The sequence below is a fragment of the Stenella coeruleoalba genome (assembly GCF_951394435.1).
Source record: "Stenella coeruleoalba genome assembly, chromosome: 6".
Lineage (NCBI taxonomy): Eukaryota > Metazoa > Chordata > Mammalia > Artiodactyla > Delphinidae > Stenella > Stenella coeruleoalba.
In genome coordinates this window covers 12,279,089-12,301,200 of record NC_137151.1, presented here as the reverse complement: position 1 = coordinate 12,301,200, position 22,112 = coordinate 12,279,089, and the positions used below count along the sequence as shown (strand labels likewise).

The following is a 22,112-nucleotide window of genomic DNA, read 5'->3' as shown; positions in this document are numbered from 1 at the left end:
GTGGGGGGCAGGTAGCCAGAAGCAGGCGAGGGTGGGCTCTGGACCGCCCCCCGCCCATGGGCTCCTCTCCAAATGGAGGTTTCCATTCCGCACGGTCAGACCCACCTCCACCTCTCCGCTCTCCCCCAGTGCTGTCCACTCTGTCGGGCCACTGGCCGCCCCATCCCCTAACCACAGAGGGCCTGCCCTCTCACCTTTGTCCCTTGACCTTGGAGGCCCCGCCTGACCACCTAAGTCCTTGCCGTTGCTCCAGGCCCACTGACCCCAGCAGACCCCCTCACTCCCGCCCCTGAGAACTCTCCCTTGGCAAATCCCACAGACCACAGAGCAGGGACCACAGCTTAGTCCCTAAAGGCCTGGTGGCCAGGTTACTCAGGCCAGGCCAGAAGCTGGGACCACTTCTTTATTTCTCGTTAGTGCCTGTTACACAGAAGGCACTTGACGTACATTTCTTGCTATAACACTGTGATCACGTCATAATACAATTCATCTTATTGTAACAGTAAACGGTAACATTATTATAATTCTTTTAAAATGCAGTTCAAGTATTGAAACTATGCAAGGCAAAAAGATCGCTCACTTTTACTGAGCGATTACTATGAACCAGGCCTTGTGGTCATGGCTCTGTTTTCACTCTCTAATTTATAAGACAGGTGGGAAAGCCAAGAGGCTCAAAACGGGACACACAGTAAGAGAGCCAGGGGCAAGCCCGGAAGCACAGGGCCCCGACTGGGCCCTTGGCCACCTCTATCTGCCATGGTGTTTAACACAAGGCCAGGTTCACAACCAGGTGCTTGAGAATTAAATAATTAATTTAATAACAGAAACAATTACGAAAAAAATTTTCACTTCAAATTATTTATGCTAGGCCATACTTCTTTTGTAAAAAGCTTACATACTGATAAGCAAAACCCACACAGGATGCTACAACGTCCCGAGTCCTGTGACTCTGAGACACACCCATCCACCCTTTCAGCCTCCTTTCCTGCAGCAGAGGGCAGGAGCCCATCAGGGCCCCCCGGAAGGATGGTTTCGAGAAACGGCCCAAAGGACCCCAGAGCTCCGGCTTCCCCACCGAGGGCAAGCTCCCTCCCGCTCACCTGAATGAAAGCAGATGCTCTCTTCGAAGGGTCCCACAAAAACTCAACTGCATTCAGCTGGGTCGGGCTGGCCCTGGGGTCCAAGATACCAACAGACAGTGGAATATCTGTGCACATACACACACAAAAGTGCAATCGTCAGCCACTCCCAAATATTTCGGGAAGGATTCTCATTACAGGTCCAAATTCCTTACACAATTCGACATGCCAGAAGTTCTGAAAACCAGGTTTTGCGTAACTCACTGGGCAGAAGCCTGACTTGACGCCTTTACCCCATTGTGTGGAGTCATTCTGTTTTGCTGCAGGAACATTGCTCTGCTTGACTGCCTGTTGGCGGTGTGACCCGAAGCTATGGGTCTACACGCCTTACTATCATTCCAACCTCTGAGTTCCAAAACCCATCCGGGCCCAAGGGTTGTGGATAAAAGACCGCGGGCCACCGCCTGAGCCCCCAGTTGCATTTCCACTGCCCCTCTCTGTGAGGCCCCCCCGGCCCTTCATCACTCATCATGACCCTTTAAGGCAGGGTCTTTCTGCAAAGCTTTCCCTGCTTCTCACTCCCTGACGGCAGGTCCTTGAATCCCGCGTGCCACCCCATCCCAGGCCCCCGCAAAAGGTGAGCCGCCGAGGGTAGGCCTGGTGGCACGGTCACCTCCACCAGCTCCTGTGGGGTTTCACACAAGGCAAAAGTGCGCCAAGATGCCCTGGACAGGCCTGGGTCCGGAAGGCACCCAGGAAGGACCCCCGTGTGCCTGGAGCTCCGTCGGCCTCTCCCTCCTGGCCCGGGAGACTCACCGATGTCCAGGATGCGGTCCCCGGGCCGGCTCCACCGCCAGCCCTCCAGCTGTTGGTGCTCCGTGTACTGTAGCCGCCGGTCGTGGAACACCACGCGGATGATGCTCTGGGCGGGGGGAGGGGCAGGGGTGGCAGTAAGGGACAGCTGAGGGTGGGTCCTGAGAGGGACCCACAAGGAACCTGCCCTCAACCATCCCCAAGACAGACACACCTCCTGCCCTCCAAGGCCTGGAGCTGCCTGGAGGCTTCCTCCCCGCACCCCTCCCAGAACCCCAACAATATGAATGCCGGCACGAACACAAGTGCTGCCCTTCTTTCCAGGGTTGCTAAGCGCTCTGCACACATGGGTCCTCCACAAACCCTTCTGCACAGATGAGTAAACTGAAGCTCAGAAAAGGCTGGGAAGAGGCAAAGCCAGGCTGGAAGCCGAGTCTGTCCAACCCAGCGCCCAGTCCATCAGCCCACGCCCCTCTAGCTCCCAATGCTGCCGGCCCGCCCGAGGCCCCTTAGACAACACACTCCAGGGACCAGGAGCCCACCTCTGTCCCTGGAGCTTTCCCCAAACCTCCCAGGCACTCCCGTCACAAGCCCAGGTGCTGGGACCCCGACAGAGCACCCTCAGGAGCCCAGAAAGGGCACAGCTGGCAGCCTCACCTTCACATATTTTGTGTTCAGATCCTGAAAATCTCCCAGCTTCCGATTCTCCAGCAGTCGGATTTCATAAGACTGACCTGGAGGGGGGATAATAGGACATTTTCCATTTCTGTCTTCAGATTTGGGACTCCCCCAGCTAGAGGTCTTCTCAACACCCTCAGGGCCCACCCAGGCCTCACGGCCCCAGGGACCAAAGCAGAGAACAAAGGCCACGGACAGCTCAGATCATGCTCTGAGTTTGTCCATGCGGCCTGGAGAGGCGCCTGGGGCTCCCAAGGTAACGCGCGTGACCCCTGGAGAGAGAGAGCACCTCTACGATGTTCAAAGACATAGAATCGAAAACAACACACTTAGCGTTCAATTTACAGAACACAACTTCGTATTTCTTTTTTCTGTTTTCTTTCGGCCTCACCACGGCTTGCAGAACTTCCCTGACCAGGGATCGAACCCGTGCCCTCTGCAGTGGAAGCGCGGAGTCTTAACCACTGGACCACCAGGGAAGTCCACGACTTCATATTTCTTTATGAAGAACACCCCCTATACACTCGGATGGAGAACACAGATACTTAAATCTCCATTAAATAACTGACCGGACCCTTCCTGAGAGCAGGTTTAAAGGAACGAATAAAAGCCTGTTAAACATTGTCTCTAATTGCAGAATGAAATGCATTTTCTCAAGTTAAAAGAATTTCATGTATTTGAAAGGGTGTGGGGATTCTATTTGGGGACATGTAACCAGCACGAGCCGGTGAAAGAATGTAAATGGAGGAAACATCCGTCCATAAGAACAACCCCAAACTTTAAAGGACCTGCAAATAACCTGAAGAAAACGACACATATTTTATTGGAAAATAAAATATAGCTTGAAAAAATAGGATATGCCACATTCCCAGAGGGGAAGATCACCTAGCAAATGGTATCAACTTTTTCCAAACTAAGTAAATTCAACCACAACTCTACAACAGCTTAGCATACATCAGAGCTTCATAAAGGATGCTTTACAAATAAGAGAGAACAAATGATCTCATAATTGTTCTTGGTAAATCTAATCAAAATTTGTAAATCTTGTTCTTGGTAAATCTAATCAAAAATTTAAAAATTTTTTAAAATAATGATACACTCACAAGAAGTTACAAAAATAGTACAGAAAGGTCCTGAGTATCAACCCCAGCTTCCCCCAGTGATGGCATCTGAGGTCACTACGGTACATTATCGAAACTGACCATGGCACAGTACAATTAACTGAACTCCAGACCTCACGCAGATTTCCCTGGGTTTTGCAGGTTTAATCCAAGTTACCACTGGATTAAAAAACTAATTTCCTGGAATAAAGACACAGACCTACTGGAGAATGGACTTGAGGATATGGGGAGGGGGAAGGGTGAGCTGTGACAGGGCGAGAGAGAGTGGCATGGACATATACACACTAACAAACGTAAGGTAGATAGCTAGTGGGAAGCAGCCGCATGGCACAGAGAGATCAGCTCTGTGCTTTGTGACCGCCTGGAGGGGTGGGATAGGGAGGGTGGGAGGGAGGGAGACGCAAGAGGGAAGAGATATGGGAACATATGCATATGTATAACTGATTCACTCTGTTATAAAGCAGAAATTAACACACCATTGTAAAGCAATTATACCCCAATAAAGATGTTAAAAAAAAAAACCAATTTCCTAAGGTTTTGTTTTAATGTGAATGACGACTCAATAGGGAAGGACTTTCTGAACCCAAAATCAATGAGGGAAAGAGAAATCTGATAAAGATACAGATGCAGATGTAGATATATATACATCTATATCGTAAATGCAAACAGCAAACTAGGAGCAGCACAAATCCAGTGGTTAACAGCTTTAATATGTCTAGAAAAGCAATGATTAGAAAAATATTAAAACAAACAAACAAGAAAGACAAAACAAAAAAAAAGAAAAATATTAAGACTCCCTGGAGTGGGTTAAATTGTAGTCCCCCAAAAGATATGTCCATACCCTAATCTCCAGAACCTGTGACTGTTACCTTCTATTTGGAAAGAGTCTTTACAGATGAAATTTAAGTTAAGGATCTTGAGACGAGGAATGATCCTGGTTTGTCCTGGAGGTCCCTCCATCCAATGACAAGTGTCCTTATAAGAGGACACACAGGGAAAAGAGGAGGCAAGGTGACCACAGGAGCAGAGATGGAATTGATGCAGCCACAAGCCAAGGAATGCCTGGAGCCACCCAAAGCCGGAAGATGCAAAGAACGGATTCTCCGCTAAAGAGTCCCCACGGGGACCACAGCCCTGGGGGATTTCTGACTTCTGGTCTCCAGAACTGTGAGAGAATAAATTTCTGCTGTGTGTCAAGCCCACGTGTTTGCGGTCCTTTTGTTAAAGCAACCCCAGGAAACTAATACACTTAGTCGCGCAGTGAATAACAGAGCAGGCAGAGACTACGAAGTTCAGTCATTCATTCCAAGTATTTGCCGAGCACAGAACCACACGCCAAACGCCGTGCAATCCTGGGCACACGGCGCCGTGGGCGTGGACACGACGCTGGCTGGCTCAGAGGTGCCCACTCGGTGAAGCCCCCTGCTCAGGAAGGTGGGACCCATCCATCCGGCTTTCGCCAGCCCGGCTGCCAGGACGAGTGAAAACCAGAAAGACACACCAGGCCCCGGCACCGCTCAGGTCGCGCTGCTGGGCACGTTCCATCAGAAGGAAAAGGCATGGACCCCAAACTCTTGGCCTGCTCACGTGCCAGTTCCTAAGGGTCTCACTGACCTGAATCGACACTTGTACCTTTCTGAAAAACCCAGATTTTTCACACGTTTCCGGGCTCCGGAGCCAACACTCCCTTGATAGCGACAGGCAATGGAGCCTCACACACCCTAAACTGGTTTTTCCAGTGTCCTCCACCTTCCCCCGGGAAGAATGCAGCCAGCTCTGGCATGAGGCCCAAGGCCCAGATGGTCATTACCATGGGTTTACGGGCGCCCCAGGGCCCCATGAACACTGACCCCAGGCTCTGCAGGGCAAGCTCAGCTCAGGCCCGGCAGGCGACACCTCCCGTTCCGCGCAGAGCAGTCCCCGGACGTGAGCATCACAGGTGGCCACTCAGGGAACAGAGCTACTAATGTGGCTGTAGGCCCGGGGTCCCGGCCTCCTCCACCAGCAGCACAGACCTGCCCCCCTGCTTCCCCACCGCATCTCCCTTCCTCACGGAACCCCCCAGCCACTCTGCACCCGCCCTGCTCAGGCCTCAGACAGACGCCCGGCCTCCCTCCCCATTCGGCGTGCCAAGGCGCCAACACACCTCCCCAGCCCCCTCCCACCCAGCGCAGCAGCAGCATCTCCAGTGACACTCGGGCTGATGAGCAAGGTCAGGACGGCTGAATTGACCCGGGGGACATGGACATCTCTCTCCTTGGCCGGCATCACCTCAGGGCATAGGTGGGAGCTGAGGAAAGCGGGCTCTGTCAAGGCCCAGGGCTGTGTCTGTTTTGCTCACCACTGTACTGTTTGACGCCGGAGGGACTCGATGTTCTGTGCTAAAACTACAGGGTTGGCAAAAGCAAGACAGCCTCCCGCCCTCAAAGGGTTGGCAATCTTCTGGGGTGTCTCAAACAGAACCGGCATAAGGCGAACCCTAGAGATGATCACACTGAGTGAAGCAAGTCAGACAGAGAAACACAAATACCATATGATATCACTCATATGTAGAATCTATAAAAAGGATACAAATAAACTTATTTACAAGACAGAAATAGACCCACAGACATAGAAAACAAACGTATGGTTACCAAAGGGGAAAGGTGGGGAGGGATAAATTAGGAGTTTGGGATTAACATATACACGCTATACATAAAACAGATAACCAATGAGGACATACTGTATAGCACAGGGACCCCTACTCAATATTCTGTGACAACCTGTAAGGGAAAAGAATCTGAAAAAGAACGGATATGCGTATAGGTATAACTGAATCACTTTGCTGTACACCTGAAACTAACACATTGTAAATCAACTGTACGCCAATATAAAAGAAAAATTAAATTTAAAAATTTTTAGAAACGAAAACAAATAAGAAACAACAGAGATCCAGAGGGGGAGGTGGGGAGGAAGGGTCTGAATAAGAAAATAACACTTGGCGATAAACTCTGAAGAGTGGGCAGGATTTCTACAGTTGAGGGAAGAATGAATGAGAAAAGTAACCCCAAGCAAAACTGTAGTCGGGAGGTGGCCCTGAGAGACGTGCCTTTAGGGAACACCTAACAGCTTCCATTCACTGGGTGCTTACCCAGCAGCAAAGTGTGCCCAGGTATTAACTCACCTGAATCAACAGTGCAGTTTAGATTATGAGCCCCACCTGACAGAAGGAAGCAGAGGCTCAGAGAGGTTGCCTGACTTGAGCAATCTCACACAGCTAATCAGTGATAGAGCCAGGAGCAGAAACTTGGCCCCAGCTAACCTGGTGGGTGTTGTCTGCTGGGCAGAAGGCTCTCTCTCAACGTCGCCTTTCTGGAAGGCATCTGGTTCCATTCTGGTTAAAGTTTGCCCCCAGCATCTGGTGGCATATAAAGCGCCCCATGAGTTCCATCCCCAGTCGAGATGGTATTTTTTTCCTCCTTCCTTCTCCCCTTTAGGACTAGAAATAAAGGGGATTCTTAGGATGACCAATTCGACTTGTTCCCTGACCCCGGATAAAGCACGTTGACTCCATTTCCTTGTCTGTAAAATCCTCTGTCTCCTACACCCTAAACAATAAGCCGGAAGGATAGCAAGAGGGAGGAGAGATGGGGATATATGTCTATGTATAGCTGATGCACTTTGTTATACAGCAGAAACAAACACACCATTGTAAAGCAACTGTACTCCAATAAAGATGTTTAAAAAACAAACAAACATGACTTTAAAAATCTGAAATAAAATGAAAAGATTTTGAACTTCTGGAAAAAAAAATAATAATCCAGAAGGATAAATAAATCACTACAGAAAATGAGAGTAAAGCCTGTTGTAATTTCAGAATTGTGAAATGTGGGACAAGGAAAACATGTTGGTCTTAGAATCAAGGGAACAGGATAATAAATAAGTAAACAATCACTTAGTTGTCATCTAGCTCTGTGTCGGGACATTGCTAAGCCCTCGTGAGCATTATTTCATTCAGCCCTCTCAACAATCTTATGAGGAAAACCCATTATTGCTCTTGTTTTATAGATGAGGACATTAAGATCCAGAGAGGTTAAGTATCTTGTGGAAGATCAAACCCAGCTCTGCCGGGCTCCAAAGACTGGTCACTTAGCCAAGCTACTCCGCACGGTGTCTGGTGGCTTCAAAAGTTCCCTTCTGGTTCTAATATTCAAGGAATCCGTCTGTTATATTTCTCCTGAATTTCTTGATATTTGTCTTATTTCATGACCCTGTTCCATCCGCCTAAACCCTCCCCTTTCTTTTAAGGCTCAAATTCCTAAGGCCCAGGACCTCAGTTCTCTGAACCAAGATGGGCCTTAGAAATCTGATGTATATGTGACCATTCTGTAGCATATCATTTCCTCATGATAAACGAGTCTCCCTGAAACACATGTTCCTATTCCCTTTAAAATACTCTGTATAGGGACTTCCCTGGAGGTCCAGTCGTTAGGACTCGACGCTTCCACTTCAGGGGGCACAGGTTCCATCCTGGTGGGGGAACCATGATCCCACCTTCTGCGAGACGTGGCCAAAACACAGAAAAATAAAATAAAATAAAAAAGAGAACAAGGGGATATATGTCTATGTATAGCTGATTCACTTTGTTATAAAGCAGGAACTAACACACCATTGTAAAGCAATTATACTCCAATAAAGATGTTAAAAAATAAAATAAAATACTTTGCATAGCACAGGGAACTATATTTAATATCCTGTGATAAACCATTATGAAAAAGAATGTATATATATACATATGTGCATAACTGAATCACTTTGCTGTACAGCAGAAATTAACACAACAAATTAACACAATCAAGTAGACTTCAATAAAATAATTTTTAAAGTAATAGTATAAAATACCCTGAACATATTATAAGGTGACAATAGCTAGAACCATGACATTTTTGGTATGAGGACAAATAGAACAACGTAAAAGAGCCCAGAAATAAACCTTTAGATTCCAGGAAACTTGATCTATGTAGCAGTGCTTTTAAGAAAAAGACAGACTTTTCAAGAGTGTGAGATAACCGGTTATCCGTATGGAAAAATAAATCCATACCTCACATCACACATAATAAATTAATGCTAGGTGGATGAAAACCATAAAATAAAAGCAAAATCTTAACATTTCTAAAGAAAATAGGAGACTACTTTATGACCATGGGGTAGGAAAGGATTTCTTAAACAAGAAACAAATACACAAAAGAAAAATTATGTCCTTTATAAAACATAAGAAAATCTGTGTTAAAATTTATATTGAGAAACTTCTGAAAATACCAGGGGTGCTGTTAATATTTACGCAGTCCCTATCAGTGGAAAATGACCTAGCAAACTGGGGCATATGTTCACCCTATGGAAACAGAAGAAGGTCAACAAACACATGGAAAGATGTGCCGGACGGTACAAGAAAACAGGATACGGTAAAGTAAAATAAGATACTATCTAACATCTGTCCGAGGGACAAAAATTTCAGCTTGACAGTAGCAAGTGTGGATGAGCCTGTGGAGAATGGGCTCTACGGCACTGCTGATGGAAGTGTTACACTGATATAACCATTGGGACCATAGTTTGCCTCCCCTCCCCCCCCCAAAAAGAGTTAGGCTAAGACACACAAGCCCCCCATCAAGCACACCAATTCTAGAGGCACATCCTAAGGAAGTACTTGATATGCACTGGGAGACTTAGATAAAAATCGCCCACTGTGGCATTGCTCATTGCAGTGAGAAATTGTCACCAACCTATATCCAGCCACAGGAGAAAGACACATTAATTCTATTATGGGATTTAGAACGGAAGAGCACACAGCACTTAAAATGAGCCCTCCAGAGGCATGGGTCAACATGGAGAAATCTCAGAAACATACTATTAAACAAAAAAAGGGACACAGTGATGTCTATGAGACCACTTATATAAAGTTTGGAGACAGGGAAAATACCGGTCGCTTTTATGGTGAAGTATGCATAAGGAGTAAAAATTTAAGCGTGCGCAGAGGGACCACCAACTTCACAACGATGGTTTTGCTTCTGGGAGGAAAGGCAACAGGATTGGAAACAGGTAAAATCAGAAGCAAATTTGGCAAGGCTGCAAAGACCGCATTGGGCACATGAATATTTGTTCTCTTATTCTCTAGAGCATTCAGTCGATCTGAAATTAAAATACAGTTGACCCAGGCTTCCCTGGTGGTGCAGTGGTTAAGAATCCTCCTGCCAATGCAGGGAACACGGGTTCGAGCCCTGGTCCAGGAAGATCCCACATGCCGCAGAGCAACTAAGCCCATGCACCACCACTACTGAGCCTGTGCTCTAGAGCCCACAGCCCGCGGGCCACAACTACTGAGCCCGAGCGCCACAACTACTGAAGCCCGTGCACCTAGAGCCTGTGCTCCGCTACAAGAGAAGCCACCGCAATGAGAAGTCCCTGCACCGCAACGAAGATCCAACACAGCCAAAAATAAATAAATTTAAAAAAAAAATAGTTGACCCTAGAACAACGTGGGGGTCAGGGGCGCAGACCCTCAGGGCAGATCTGCCGTTCCTCTGCGTCCCTGGGCTCCACCAACCTCGGACTGTGTAGTACTGTAGTATTTGCTATTGAAAAGAATTCAATCTCGTGTATAAGTGGACCCGCACAGTCCAAATCCATGTTGTTCAAGGGTCAACTAGTATTTCTCTCGCATGAAAAAGAATTCAATGGAGGCAGCACTCTTGGAGCTGGCTGTCATTCTGCACTGCATTCTGGTTGTGGGTTCCAACTCCCCAGCCCTGCCTTACAGGGAGGATCTCCTGGGCTCCATTGCTGAGCAACCATTGCACACCAGCCCCCTCCCCCCTCCCCTGTGCCAGTGACACGCTGGGTGCAGGACAGCCCGAGACACTAGCAGGGGTTGCATTCGCCATACGCATTCACACACCGTCCCCACCATTTTGCCACTGAAATTCAAAACCACCCGCAGTGTAACGAGCCTATTTTTTTTTATTTTATTGAAATAAATGTTGTGTTAGTTTCTGCTGTACAGCAAAGTGATGCAGTTATACATACATATATATATATATATTCTTTTTCATATTCTTTTCCATTATGCTTTATCGCAGGATATTGAATATAGTTCCCTGTGCTCTACAGTAGGACCTTGTTGTTTACCCATCCTGTATATAAGTTTGTATCTGCTAATCCCAAACTCCCAATCCATCCCTCCCCCACCCCCCCCTCCCTTAGCAACCACAAGTCTGTTCTCTACATCTGTGAGTCTGTTTCACAGATAAGTTCAATTGTGTCGTATTTTAGGTTCCGCACGTAAGTGATACCACATGATATCTGTCTGTCTCTGACTTACTTCACTTTGCATGATCATCTCTAGGTCCAACCATGTTGCTGCCAATGTGAGCCTATTTTATTTAATCCACTCACTTCAACTTAATTTTTTCAAGTGCGCGTCACGTCTGCATACTGAAAATCATAATCATATACCATAATTAAATAAAGTCATGGTCAACACTGTACAGCTATGCAGCTGCCAGCGTTCTACAGACCCGTACGATTACCATGGGGATCTCGTTAGCACCCAGGTTTGGAGCCCAGACTCCCCTCTGGGCCCACGACTTTGTAATGGGTAAATGACTCCAAAAATGTGGACAGTATTGGTGGTTAACGCAGCGGGCTGATGTAAGTCTGAAGACACACCCAGCACACAGTGGCGCACAGGAGGTCCCCTGCTCAGAGGCTCCCCTGCGACGAGGCCATCAGCAGCACAGCAGGGGAGCCCTACTGCTGGTGTGGACTTCCCACAGCCTTGACAGAGCCCTTACGGCCCTGGATTTCCTCCAGTGATCCTGTCCGGCACCCCACTAGCCCTGGAGCTGCAGAGGCCAGCAGAGCTCGGTGACCCTCTCCCACTTTAGGGCTCCAGCTTTAGCCTGTGGGGAGGGGTGTGGGCCCCTCAGCTGGGCTGAGGCTCGGTGGGGAGCCCGGGTCACCACCGGGAAGAGTGGCTTAGACTTTGTCCAAAGGGCCCTGACGCCACTCAAAGGGGGATGGAAGCTTCCCTCTTGCACAACCTCCCACTGCCCGCCCCCCCGTTGACCTTCCTGCTTCCACCCCACGCAGGGAGGGGCAGAATGGGGGAAGAGGGCAAGGAGCACATGGGAAAGGAAGAGAAGACTCTTTCAGGGAGGTTTTAAATAAAATGCACAAGTGCAGCTCTCTATGTGGTACCCGGCACAGGCAGGGGCTCAGCAAACCGAGCTTCACCCCCTCTTCCCTCGTGTAACCCACAATAACCAATGTCTTCCAGCCCAGGCATCAGCAAACTTTCTCCAAGAAGGGCCGGGCAGTAACTATTTTCAGCCATGTGGGCCATAAGACCTGTCACAACTCCCCAGCTTAGTCACTGTAATGAGGAAGCAGCCACAGACAGCATGTGAATGAACGGGGACGGCTGGGTTCCAGTCAAACTTTTTATGGACACTGAAAGTTGAATTTTCACATAATTTTCACTCTGCCTGTTCACCTCTTCCTCCCAACTTCTCTCAGCACTTTGCAACTTTGCCTCTCAGCTTTCTTGCCTGATGGCTAAGTCAGAGCTCTCAGAAGCCAGCTACCAGTTTACCTGAACTAGATTTGCACGCACGCACACACACACACCCATAGCCCCTTGGACAGTACTAACAAGTTTTAGGTTTTTAACTGATGGCTGCAGAATCTGACATTGAATTCTCTAAAGCAAATAACAGAGCTGGAACTAGTCAGCCAAACCAAGAAGAACATGCAAAGATGTTTAACCTCTTTAGTGGTCAAAGACAGGCCAAATGAAAATAACGCGGACTTCCCTGGTGGCGCAGTGGCTAAGAATCTGACTGCCAATGCAGGGGACACAGGTTCGAGCCCCGGTCCAGGAAGATCCCACATGCCGCAGAGCAACTAAGCCTGTGCACCACGACTACCGAGCCCACGTGCCACAACTACTGAGCCTGCGCTCTAGAGTCCGTGCTCCGCAACAAGAGAAGCCACCGCAATGAGAAGCCCACACACTGCAACAAAGAGTAGCCCCCGCTCGCCACAACTAGAGAAAGCCCGCGCGCAACAACAAAGACCCAATGCAGCCAAAAATAAATAAATAAAATAAATAAATTTATTTTAAAAAAAAGAGAAAAGAATGCAATGGCAGTTTCGTTTAGCAGACTGGCCAACGTTTAACAGATTGCTAACATCCCTCAAGGACAAAATGTGGGGAAATGGGTTTTCACACGTCAGAGGTGGGAGAGGGGATGTCACAGCCTTTAGACAATATCCATCAATACTACAAACACATACAGCCTCTGACCCAACCATGCCATCTCCTGCACTCTAGTCCACAGAAGAGGGTGTGGAGAGAAGGGAACCCTCCTACACTGTTGGTGGGAATGTAAATTGGTATAGCCACTATGGAAAACAGTATGGAGGTTCCTTAAAAAACTAAAAATGGAACTACCATATGATACATCAATCCCACTCCTGGGCATGTATCCAGAGAAAACCATAATTCAAAAAGACACATGCGGGCTTCCCTGGTGGCACAGTGGTTGAGAGTCCGCCTGCCGATGCAGGGGACACGGGTTCGTGCCCCGGTCCAGGAAGATCCCACATGCCGCGGAGCAGCTGGGCCTGTGAGCCATGGCCGCTGAGCCTGCGCGTCCGGAGCCTGTGCTCCACAACGGGAGAGGCCACAACAGTGAGAGGCCCATGTACCGCAAAAAAAAAAAAAAAAAAGACACATGCACCCCAATGTTCATAGCAGCACTATTTACAATAGCCAGGACATGAAAGCAACCTAAATGTCCATCAACAGAGGGGTGGATACAGAAGATGTGGCACATATATACAATGGAATATTACTCAGCCATAAAAAGGAACGAAACTGTGCCATTTGCAGAGACGTGGATGGACCTAGAGACTGTCATACAGAGTGAAGTCAGAAAGAGAAAAACAAATATCACCTAGTAACGCTTATATGTGGAATCTAGAAAAACGATACAGGTGAACTTGCAAAGCAAAAATAGAGACACAGACGTAAAGAACAAACGTATGAATACCTACCAAGGGAGGAAGAGGGGAGGGTGGGATAAACTGGGAGACTGGGATTGACATTTATACACTACTATGTATCAAATAGATAACTAATGAGAACATACTGTTTAGCACAGGGAACTCTACTCAATGCTCTGTGGTGACCTAAATGGGAAGGAAATCTAAAAGGAGGGGATATATGTATATGTATCCATATATGTATACATATACAGCAGAAACTAACACAACATTGTAAAGCAACTAATTATTAATTTTAAAAATTTCTCTGAGGCTATTCAATGCAGCAGTACTGTTATGGCTAAAAACAAAACGAACTAAATGGTCAAAAAAAAAGAACAAAACAAAAAATACCACACAAACAAAAAAGTGAACTATATGGTCAACAACTACGTTGAGACCAAGCTGTGGAAGAGCACGCGGCTGTTACAGAGATTGAGGCCTGTCCCTTAACCAGATGACAGCATCGTGTGCCCCCGGAGATGCTGTAGCCAGGACACAAGGTCACGAACTATCCCTGCCTGAAGTACACAGCCTGAATCTAGTCATGAGGAAACATCAGGCAAACCCACATCTGGCCTGGATACTCTTCGAAATGTCAACGTCGTGAAAGACAGGGTGAGGATCCTCCAGACGAAAGGACAACTAAGCACAGTGCATCGTTCTGGACTGGACCTGGAATCGGGGCAAAAAACTGCGGAAAAGGACGGTGTCAGAACCATTGGCCCAATTTAATAGGGCTGTGTGGTAGGTGAAGGTATTGTATTAAATTTCCTGAATTTGATCATGGAAATATGGTTATAGAAGAGAATGGCCTTGTTTTGAGGAAATACCTGCTAAAGTAGTTAGGATAAAGGAGTATGATGTCTACAACTAACTCTCAAATGATTCAGGGAGGAAACATATATATAAAATACAGAGATAAAGGAAATGTGACAAAACATTAAATACTGATGAATCTAGTGAAGGGTGCAGAGAAGTTCATTATACTAACCTTTCGATTCTTCCACAGTTTGAAATTTAAAATCACTTTGAGGGGCTTCCCTGGTGGTGCAGTGGCTAAGAATCCGCCTGCCAATGCAGGGGACCTGGGTTCGAGCTCTGGTCCAGGAGGATCCCACATGCCGTGGAGCAACTAAGCCCGTGCGCCACACTACTGAGCCTGCGCCCTAGAGCCTGTGCTCCGCAACAAGAGAAGCCACCGCAATAAGAAGCCTGTGCACCGCAACGATGAGTAGCCCCTGCTCGCTGCAACTAGAGAAAGCCCTCGCGCAGCAATGAAGACCCAACGCAGCCAAAAATAAATAAAATAAATTTTTTTAAAAAATCACTTTGAAAAAGTTAAGAGTTAAAAAATAATTTTAAAATTAAGATTATATATGTAAAGGACCTACTGTAGAGCACAGGGAACGATGCTCACTATTTTGTAATAATCTATAAGGGAAAAGAATCTGAAGAAGAATATATATATATATACACACACACACACACACACACACACACAAGAATGTATATATATGTATTACTGAATCTCTGTCCTGTACACCTGAAACTAATATGATATTGTAAATCAACTATACTTCAATAAAAAAGATTATATATGTATAAAGTAAGCTACAAGGATATATTGTACACCGCAGGGAATATAGCCAATATTTTATAATAACTGTAGATGGAGTATAGTCTTTAAAAACTGTGAATCACTATACTGTACACCTGTAACTTATATACTACTGTACATCAACTATACTTAAAAAAAAGACAGTGGAAACCAAAAAAAAAAAAATTAAGCAGATCTAGATCCACAATAGACAGAAAAAATCCAACACACACACACACACACACGAGTGGGAAAAAAACAAGTCACTGAATAATATGTACACAATGATTATACTTTTATTTTAAAATGTTACAGTACGTATATCCCTATATTTGTGAGCCAAATACATGGAACTAATAATGCATAGAGAAGGACCCTTCCCTCTTAAATTGTATACATCTTCAGCAGTAACTAGGAATATATTCCACGTGACTTTGAAAAAACGACACAAAGAAAAGAGGGAGTAGTGCCTCATACTGTCCCAAGCACATAACAGATGACCACGGTGACGATGGTTGGCATTTTTTAGTTCTAGCAGCAGGCTGGTACTCAAAAGCCAATCAGACAGGGGGGCATTTGGGGAAAGCAGTTCTTTGTCCCATAAACAGACCACCAGACACAGGCAGACGAGGTCAGACCCGCAGGTCTCTCTGGGCGGCCACCGGAGAACCTGCCTTCCAGGATCCCTGTGTCCATTTTGGGGGTAAGGACACCCTGGCCCAGGGAGTTGCTGATGTGCCCGAGGTGACACCGAAGTTAGTGGCAAAGACTCGGCGGCCTGTGGCCTGGCCCAGGACGGGCGGCGGGGAGGAGAGCGGGGTCAGGGCAGACACACTGGGGTAGAGTCAGACCCTCCCAAGTCCTGGGCAAGTTCTCGAACCTCTTTGTACATCACTCTCTACATGTGCAAAATGTTCTTGCGGTTTGTGGGGAGGAAATGAGATCATGCACCTGCAGCCTGGCAGGGAGGAAGGGCTCAACAAGTGCCCATCGCAACTACCACCTCCCACCAACAAGCGCAGCGCCTCCCCTGGGGCCCAGCCACTGTCCTGGGTGCCGCATGCCCTCCCCACTGCTCCAGCACTGAGCAGCCTGGCTGCCCAAGGCCATTCAAGGTCACCCAGTCCCAGGAAGCCCAGATGGAACAAGCCCCCGGCTACCTGACTCTCTTCCGGACTGTCTGGGGGAGGGGGTGCCCAGGGCAGACAGACACACCCCCGCCCTGCCAGCCACCTGCCCCGGGGCCGTGCCCACCGGGTGCCCCTGCAGCGTAGCTCTGGCCAGCCAGTGGAACCAGCGCAGGGCCTCCTGCCCGGATCACCGCGTTCCCAAGAACAGGAGGCAACTGCCCGGGCCGGCCAAGATTTACAGGTTGTTTACTTTCCAACAGTTACTGCTTTGGGTAATTAATGTCACATAAAACATAATGGAAGCCACCGTTACCTCTCAGGGAACGGACGGCTGGACGCCAGCAGTCCCAAGATAATAGCAGACGGGGAAAACGCAAGGCCACAGTGTCTTCAGCAAGGGTAGTCTGTCTTGTCACTCGCGTACGTGGGGTCTCGGGCAAGTGTGTAACACAGAGCGCTCACACACAAGGCTTTGGTCCAAAGCCACACACCCAAGTCCTGATCCAGACGGCCCATCACCTGAGTGACCTTGAGCCTTAACCTCCTCGCGGCCACCTACAAAGGCCAGGGACTAGGCTCCGTGCCTGGTATACAGCGAGTCCCCAATAAACACTGAGAAGACAGTAAATATGTGTGTCCCTGTACCACAGCAGAAGAGGACATCGCATCCTGGAGACCCTTCGAGAAGGGGTTGCTTCCGGGGCGGGGGCCCGGAGAACATAAGATGCTCAGCTTGTGGTAAGCATCTTGCAGTGCCATAAGTGGGGAAACGCTCAAAAAGAGGATGGAGGTGTGTCACAGCGTCGTAAGAGCCAATCTGAAGGATCTCCCAACAGCCACAACTGGAACAATTTCAGAAACAAAATAGATAACAATAGTGTTGAATTTCAACACAGAGAATAAAATAAATTTCCACTAGTCTATACTGAGATAATAAATAGGTGAATAAATAAATTAGTGGTAGAGGAGAGAAAGCTCTTTCTTACAGTCGCATTTCAATTACTAGACGTAGAAAGAGTTATCTCCTCCTCCCCAGAATGTTTATTAGTTACAAAGGGGAACGTTGTAACTGTGCAGCAGAGAAGCCTGGCAGACACTCCTCAATCATTAAGGTTAATGCCATCAGCAGTAAGACATATCGGTGTCACGATCCCCCAGTATGGGCATCATGTCACTTCAACCCCAAAAGGCAATAATCTCAACATCATCATCTAAAAACATCAGACAAACCCAGATTGAGGGGCACGCTACAAAATAATCGGTAACCACTTCTTAAGCCTGAAGGTCATGGAAGAAGAAGAAAGTCTGGGAAATTATCACAGATTGGAGGAGATATAACAACAAAATGCCACGTGAGATCCTGGATTGGAACCCAGAACAGAAACAGGACAATCGTGGAGGAACAGATAAAATTCAAATGAAGACACAGAAGAGGTAACAGAATCATGCCCATGCAATTGCCTGGTTTCAATCACCGTACCGTGTTTATACAAGATGTTCACGTTATGAAAAGATGGGTAAAAGGTAAGCAGGAACTAGCAGTAGTACTAGTTCTAATTTAGACTAAGTCTCAATTAGTCTCTCCTTGTTCCCCAAAATGCAAAATGCTCCTATCCTCCAGCCCCACCCAGAACTGGGGAATGGTAGACGTACTGGGACCCACGCTCGTAGGCACTGCTGGCTGATTCCGAATCCGGGGTGTCTAGACCCCTAGACACTTGATTAGCATCTTCTAAAATTGTTTGATTTGCTCTCAGTACTAGGAATGGTTCTCTCTTTTCCCTGTTTCATTCTACGCTTGGTTGTTGCTGGTTCACAGGAAATTCACTACTTTCTACACGATGAACTTTTATCCAGCCACCTTGCTAAACTGAATCCTTAATCTATGAAAATGAATAACGTGAAACTGCAGATCGGCAACCCGTTACGATTACACTTTGTTATAAAGCAGAAACTAACACACCATTGTAAAGCAATTATACCCCAATAAAGATGTTTAAAGAAATAAATAAATAAAAAATAAAATGCAGCAATTACTTATGAAAAAAAACAAAACAAAATGGTAACTGCATTCGGTTCAACCTAATACCATGGTCCTTGCAGCTCCATACGCAAAAGAGCAGGAGAAAAATGGGCGATGGACATAAACTGCTGGTTTTTTAAAAAGTAAAAGGAATGCAAAGGGCTTGTCTCAGTTTCACTCATTTTCTCATGATGGAAAAGAAGGAAATGCAAATCAGAATCAGGAGCTTATTTTCTGTGCCTCTTAGAAAAGATTCAAAAGGCTGATAATATAGAGTCCAGGTAAGGATGTGGAGAAACAGGTACCCTCCTACACAGGTGGGAGGGGTGTACACAGGTAAGTTAGTAGCACAAAGGACAGCACAGGGTAGAAAAGCAAATCTCTAAGATAAGGTCAGAACTGTGACTCACTCGGGCATCTCCCTCCATGCTCAGCCCAGCAGGAACCATGTGCCGTGGCTAGGGCTGTTCACAGGCTCGCAGGCCCTTGATCTTGAAAGTGGGAGCCAGACCCTCCCGGTCGATCATATTCCAACCACCACTGTCTGGCCCCGGGCAGCCCCGTTTTCGGTCTCGGCCTCTGGTACGTGGAGGACACCCTGGGGCAGTCACTGTGGGGCAGACTGGGCTTGTCAGGGCAGCCCCAAGGCAGCCGAAGCCTCCCCCCAGGTCACCCAGGAGAGTGGGCACCTGGGGACCATCTCAGGGAAGTGCTCCATCGTCAGGTTCTGTTTAGAGCGGAGAAAGGGCAAGGGCGGGGGTCGGGGGCAGCCACACTGATGCAGCTCTCGGGTGAGCATCTGATCTACCCTCCTGGAACCAGGGGATGGGCGCAGCAGCCCCTCTGGGGGGGTGGGCTGAGGACCTGTGATCCAGGGGCGTCTGGCGGCTTCACCGTCTGCCTTCTGGCCATGGACACAGGGAAGCTGGTGGGCACAGAGAGCATAAGGCAGACAGACCCTCAGAGCATCCTCACAGCGCTGGAGCCTCTCTGGCTTCAGTTTGCTCCTGGGACCCAGCAGCAATCCTGCCTTGAGGTCACCTGCTCTGTTGAGGCCGGCAAATGGCTGAAGAGGCCTCCATCACCCCACCCTTTATTCCATCAAAACGATGGGCGATAAAAAGCGCTAGATGTGGAGAAACTGGAACCCTCCTCTACTGCTGGTACAATGTAAACTCGTGCAGCTGCCTTGGAAAATAGCCCGGCAGGCCCTCATAAAGCTAAACGCACGGTAGCTATAGGACCCAGAAATGCCTCTCCTAAGTGCATACACGTGAGAAATAAAAACACAGGTCCACACAAAAACTTGCACCTGAAGATTCATAGCAGTACATTCATCATAGCCCAAAAGTGGAAACCACCCAAATGTCTATCCACTAAAGAGTAAATAAAATGAGGTACGTTCACACAATGGAATATTATTCAGCAGCAGAAAGGAAGGAAGTTCTGATACATGCTACGTTGTGGATAGCCCTTGAAATCATTATCCTAAGTAAAAGAAGTCAGTCCCACAAGACCACCCTTTGCATGAGACCGATTAAATTAAATGCGAGAATAGGCAAATTCATAGATGGAAAGCAGGTTAGTGGTTGCCTAGGGCTTGAAGAGTGGGGGGACGGCAGGTGGAGAGGAAGAAAATGAAGACTGACTGCCACTAGGTGCAGAGTTGCTTTTAGGGGGACAAAAATGCTCTAAAATTAGTTGTGGTGACGGTTTAACAAATTTAACTGACTAAACTAAAAAACAATGAATTGTACACTTAAACAGGTATGTGAATGTATATGGTATGTGCATTGCATTCTAAGACAACTTTAAAAAGAGAGAGAGACCAGGGCTTCCCTGGTGGCACAGTGGTTGAGAGTCCGCCTGCCGATGCAGGGTACATGGGTTCGTGCCCCGGTCCGGGAAGATCCCACATGCCGCGGAGCGGCTGGGCCCGTGAGCCATGGCCGCTGAGCCTGCGCGTCCGGAGCCTGTGCTCCGCAACAGGAGAGGCCACAACAGTGAGAGGCCTGCGTACCGCAAAAGAAACAAAAAAGAGAGAGACCAGATGGAAATCCCACTCTGTCACCTGAGGCAAGTCACACAGCCTCTCCAGGCCTCCATTTACCACCTATATGATACAGGGGGGTGGGATGCGGGGTGGACAGGCTAGATCAGAGCTTCTCAAAATGTTCATAAATCACCTGGTCACTTGCAGGAAAATGCAGGATCTGATTTAGGTGTCCTGCAGCAGACCCCAGATTCTGCATTTCTAACCAGCTTTCAGGAGACACTGGTCCATGGACATTTTCAGTAGCAGGACAGCAGAGATGGCATCTTAGGCCCCCTCCAGCCCTAATACTTAGGAATCTCCGGTCCACCTCTGTGAATTCCCAGAGCATGTATGGTCTCTCCTTCCCACTCAAGACAAATAGGGTCCCCTAACCATCCAATGGAAGTGACTGGGAACTGGTCACTGGATGGAGACCACGTGTTCTCCACATAAGGAAGGTCAAGAACCTCCCAAGTCTGCCTGAGCACAGAGCAACTGGCTGGGCACAAGGGAGTCCCCGACCTGCAGAGCACAGAGCCATGAGTGGGGCAGGGCCCACCCTGTCCTCGCAAGGTCCAGGTCTCTCTTTCTGGAAGAGGTGGAGAACAGCAGTATACTCAAGGCAGTGGCTCTCAAACCCAAGAATACCTAAGCATCGATCACAGGTGTGCCTGGCGAAAACGGATCCCTGCCCCTCCCAGCTCTAACACGGAAGGAAGCACACACTCCAGGAGACTGATGCTGGCGGTCTGAGGCCCAAACACTGCCCCAGAGCCACCCTGGAGAGAAGATAGGGTTGCTCTCTAAGAGACCGTCAGAAATGCACTCCACACGCTGATAAGTCAGGTCCACCCTCCAGACCTCTCTTTCCCCATCAGGAAAGGGGCAAAGTAGAAGGGGGGAAGGGAGGCCAGCTGTCCACCTCTGGCCTCCAACCAAGTCAACACCAATCCACCCAAACGATAGGTTTCCTTGCTGGAGGTCCTTGCAAGGAAGAGTATCCCATGGGGAACTGTGAGAGGGACACAGAGTCTGGAGAAGAATGAGGTAGGGACACCAGCTCTTAACTGACACAAAGAAGCATTTCCCCCTCTCCCTGTGGCCTCGACAGACTCCAGATCTGTCCGGCCCGGGGCTCACGCCTGCCCTGGGAACATTCCACCTTTCCTCTGGGCTTCTTCCTCTTCTTGGGAAAGGAAGGGGTTGGACAGATCACGGTACCTACTCGTGTATAGCAGTTCCTTTAAAACAAGACACAAAACCCCTTCCTCATTCAGAGCAGAGAATCTGTACACGTTTTTTTTAATTGAAGTATAGTTGATTTACAATATTTTGTGAGTTTCTGCAGTACAGCAAAGTGATTCAGTTATACATATATCTATTCTTTTTTTTTTCTCTTTTTTTTTTTGCTGTATGCAGGCCTCTCACTGTTGTGGCCTCTCCCGTTGCGAAGCACAGGCTCCGGACGCGCAGGCTCAGCGGCCATGGCTCATGGCCCAGTCGCTCTGCGGCACGTGGGATCCTCCCGGACCGGGGCACGAACCCGCGTCCCC

At 48.0% G+C, this 22,112-nt stretch overlaps 1 protein-coding gene across 4 annotated transcripts in view; it reads right to left on the bottom strand.

The window, feature by feature from the left end:
• TFCP2L1 (transcription factor CP2 like 1) overlaps positions 1–22,112 on the bottom strand; it is a 63,891-nt gene that overhangs the window by 25,049 nt on the left and 16,730 nt on the right. For all 4 annotated transcript variants that reach the window (XM_079924457.1, XM_079924459.1, XM_079924458.1 and 1 more), the window contains exons 3-5: positions 2,550–2,626; positions 1,896–2,001; positions 1,101–1,207 (exon numbers count right to left, since the gene is read on the bottom strand). In XM_079924457.1, coding sequence (XP_079780583.1) covers positions 1,101–1,207; positions 1,896–2,001; positions 2,550–2,626 — 290 coding nt within the window. The remainder of the gene's footprint in view (positions 1–1,100; positions 1,208–1,895; positions 2,002–2,549; positions 2,627–22,112) is intronic.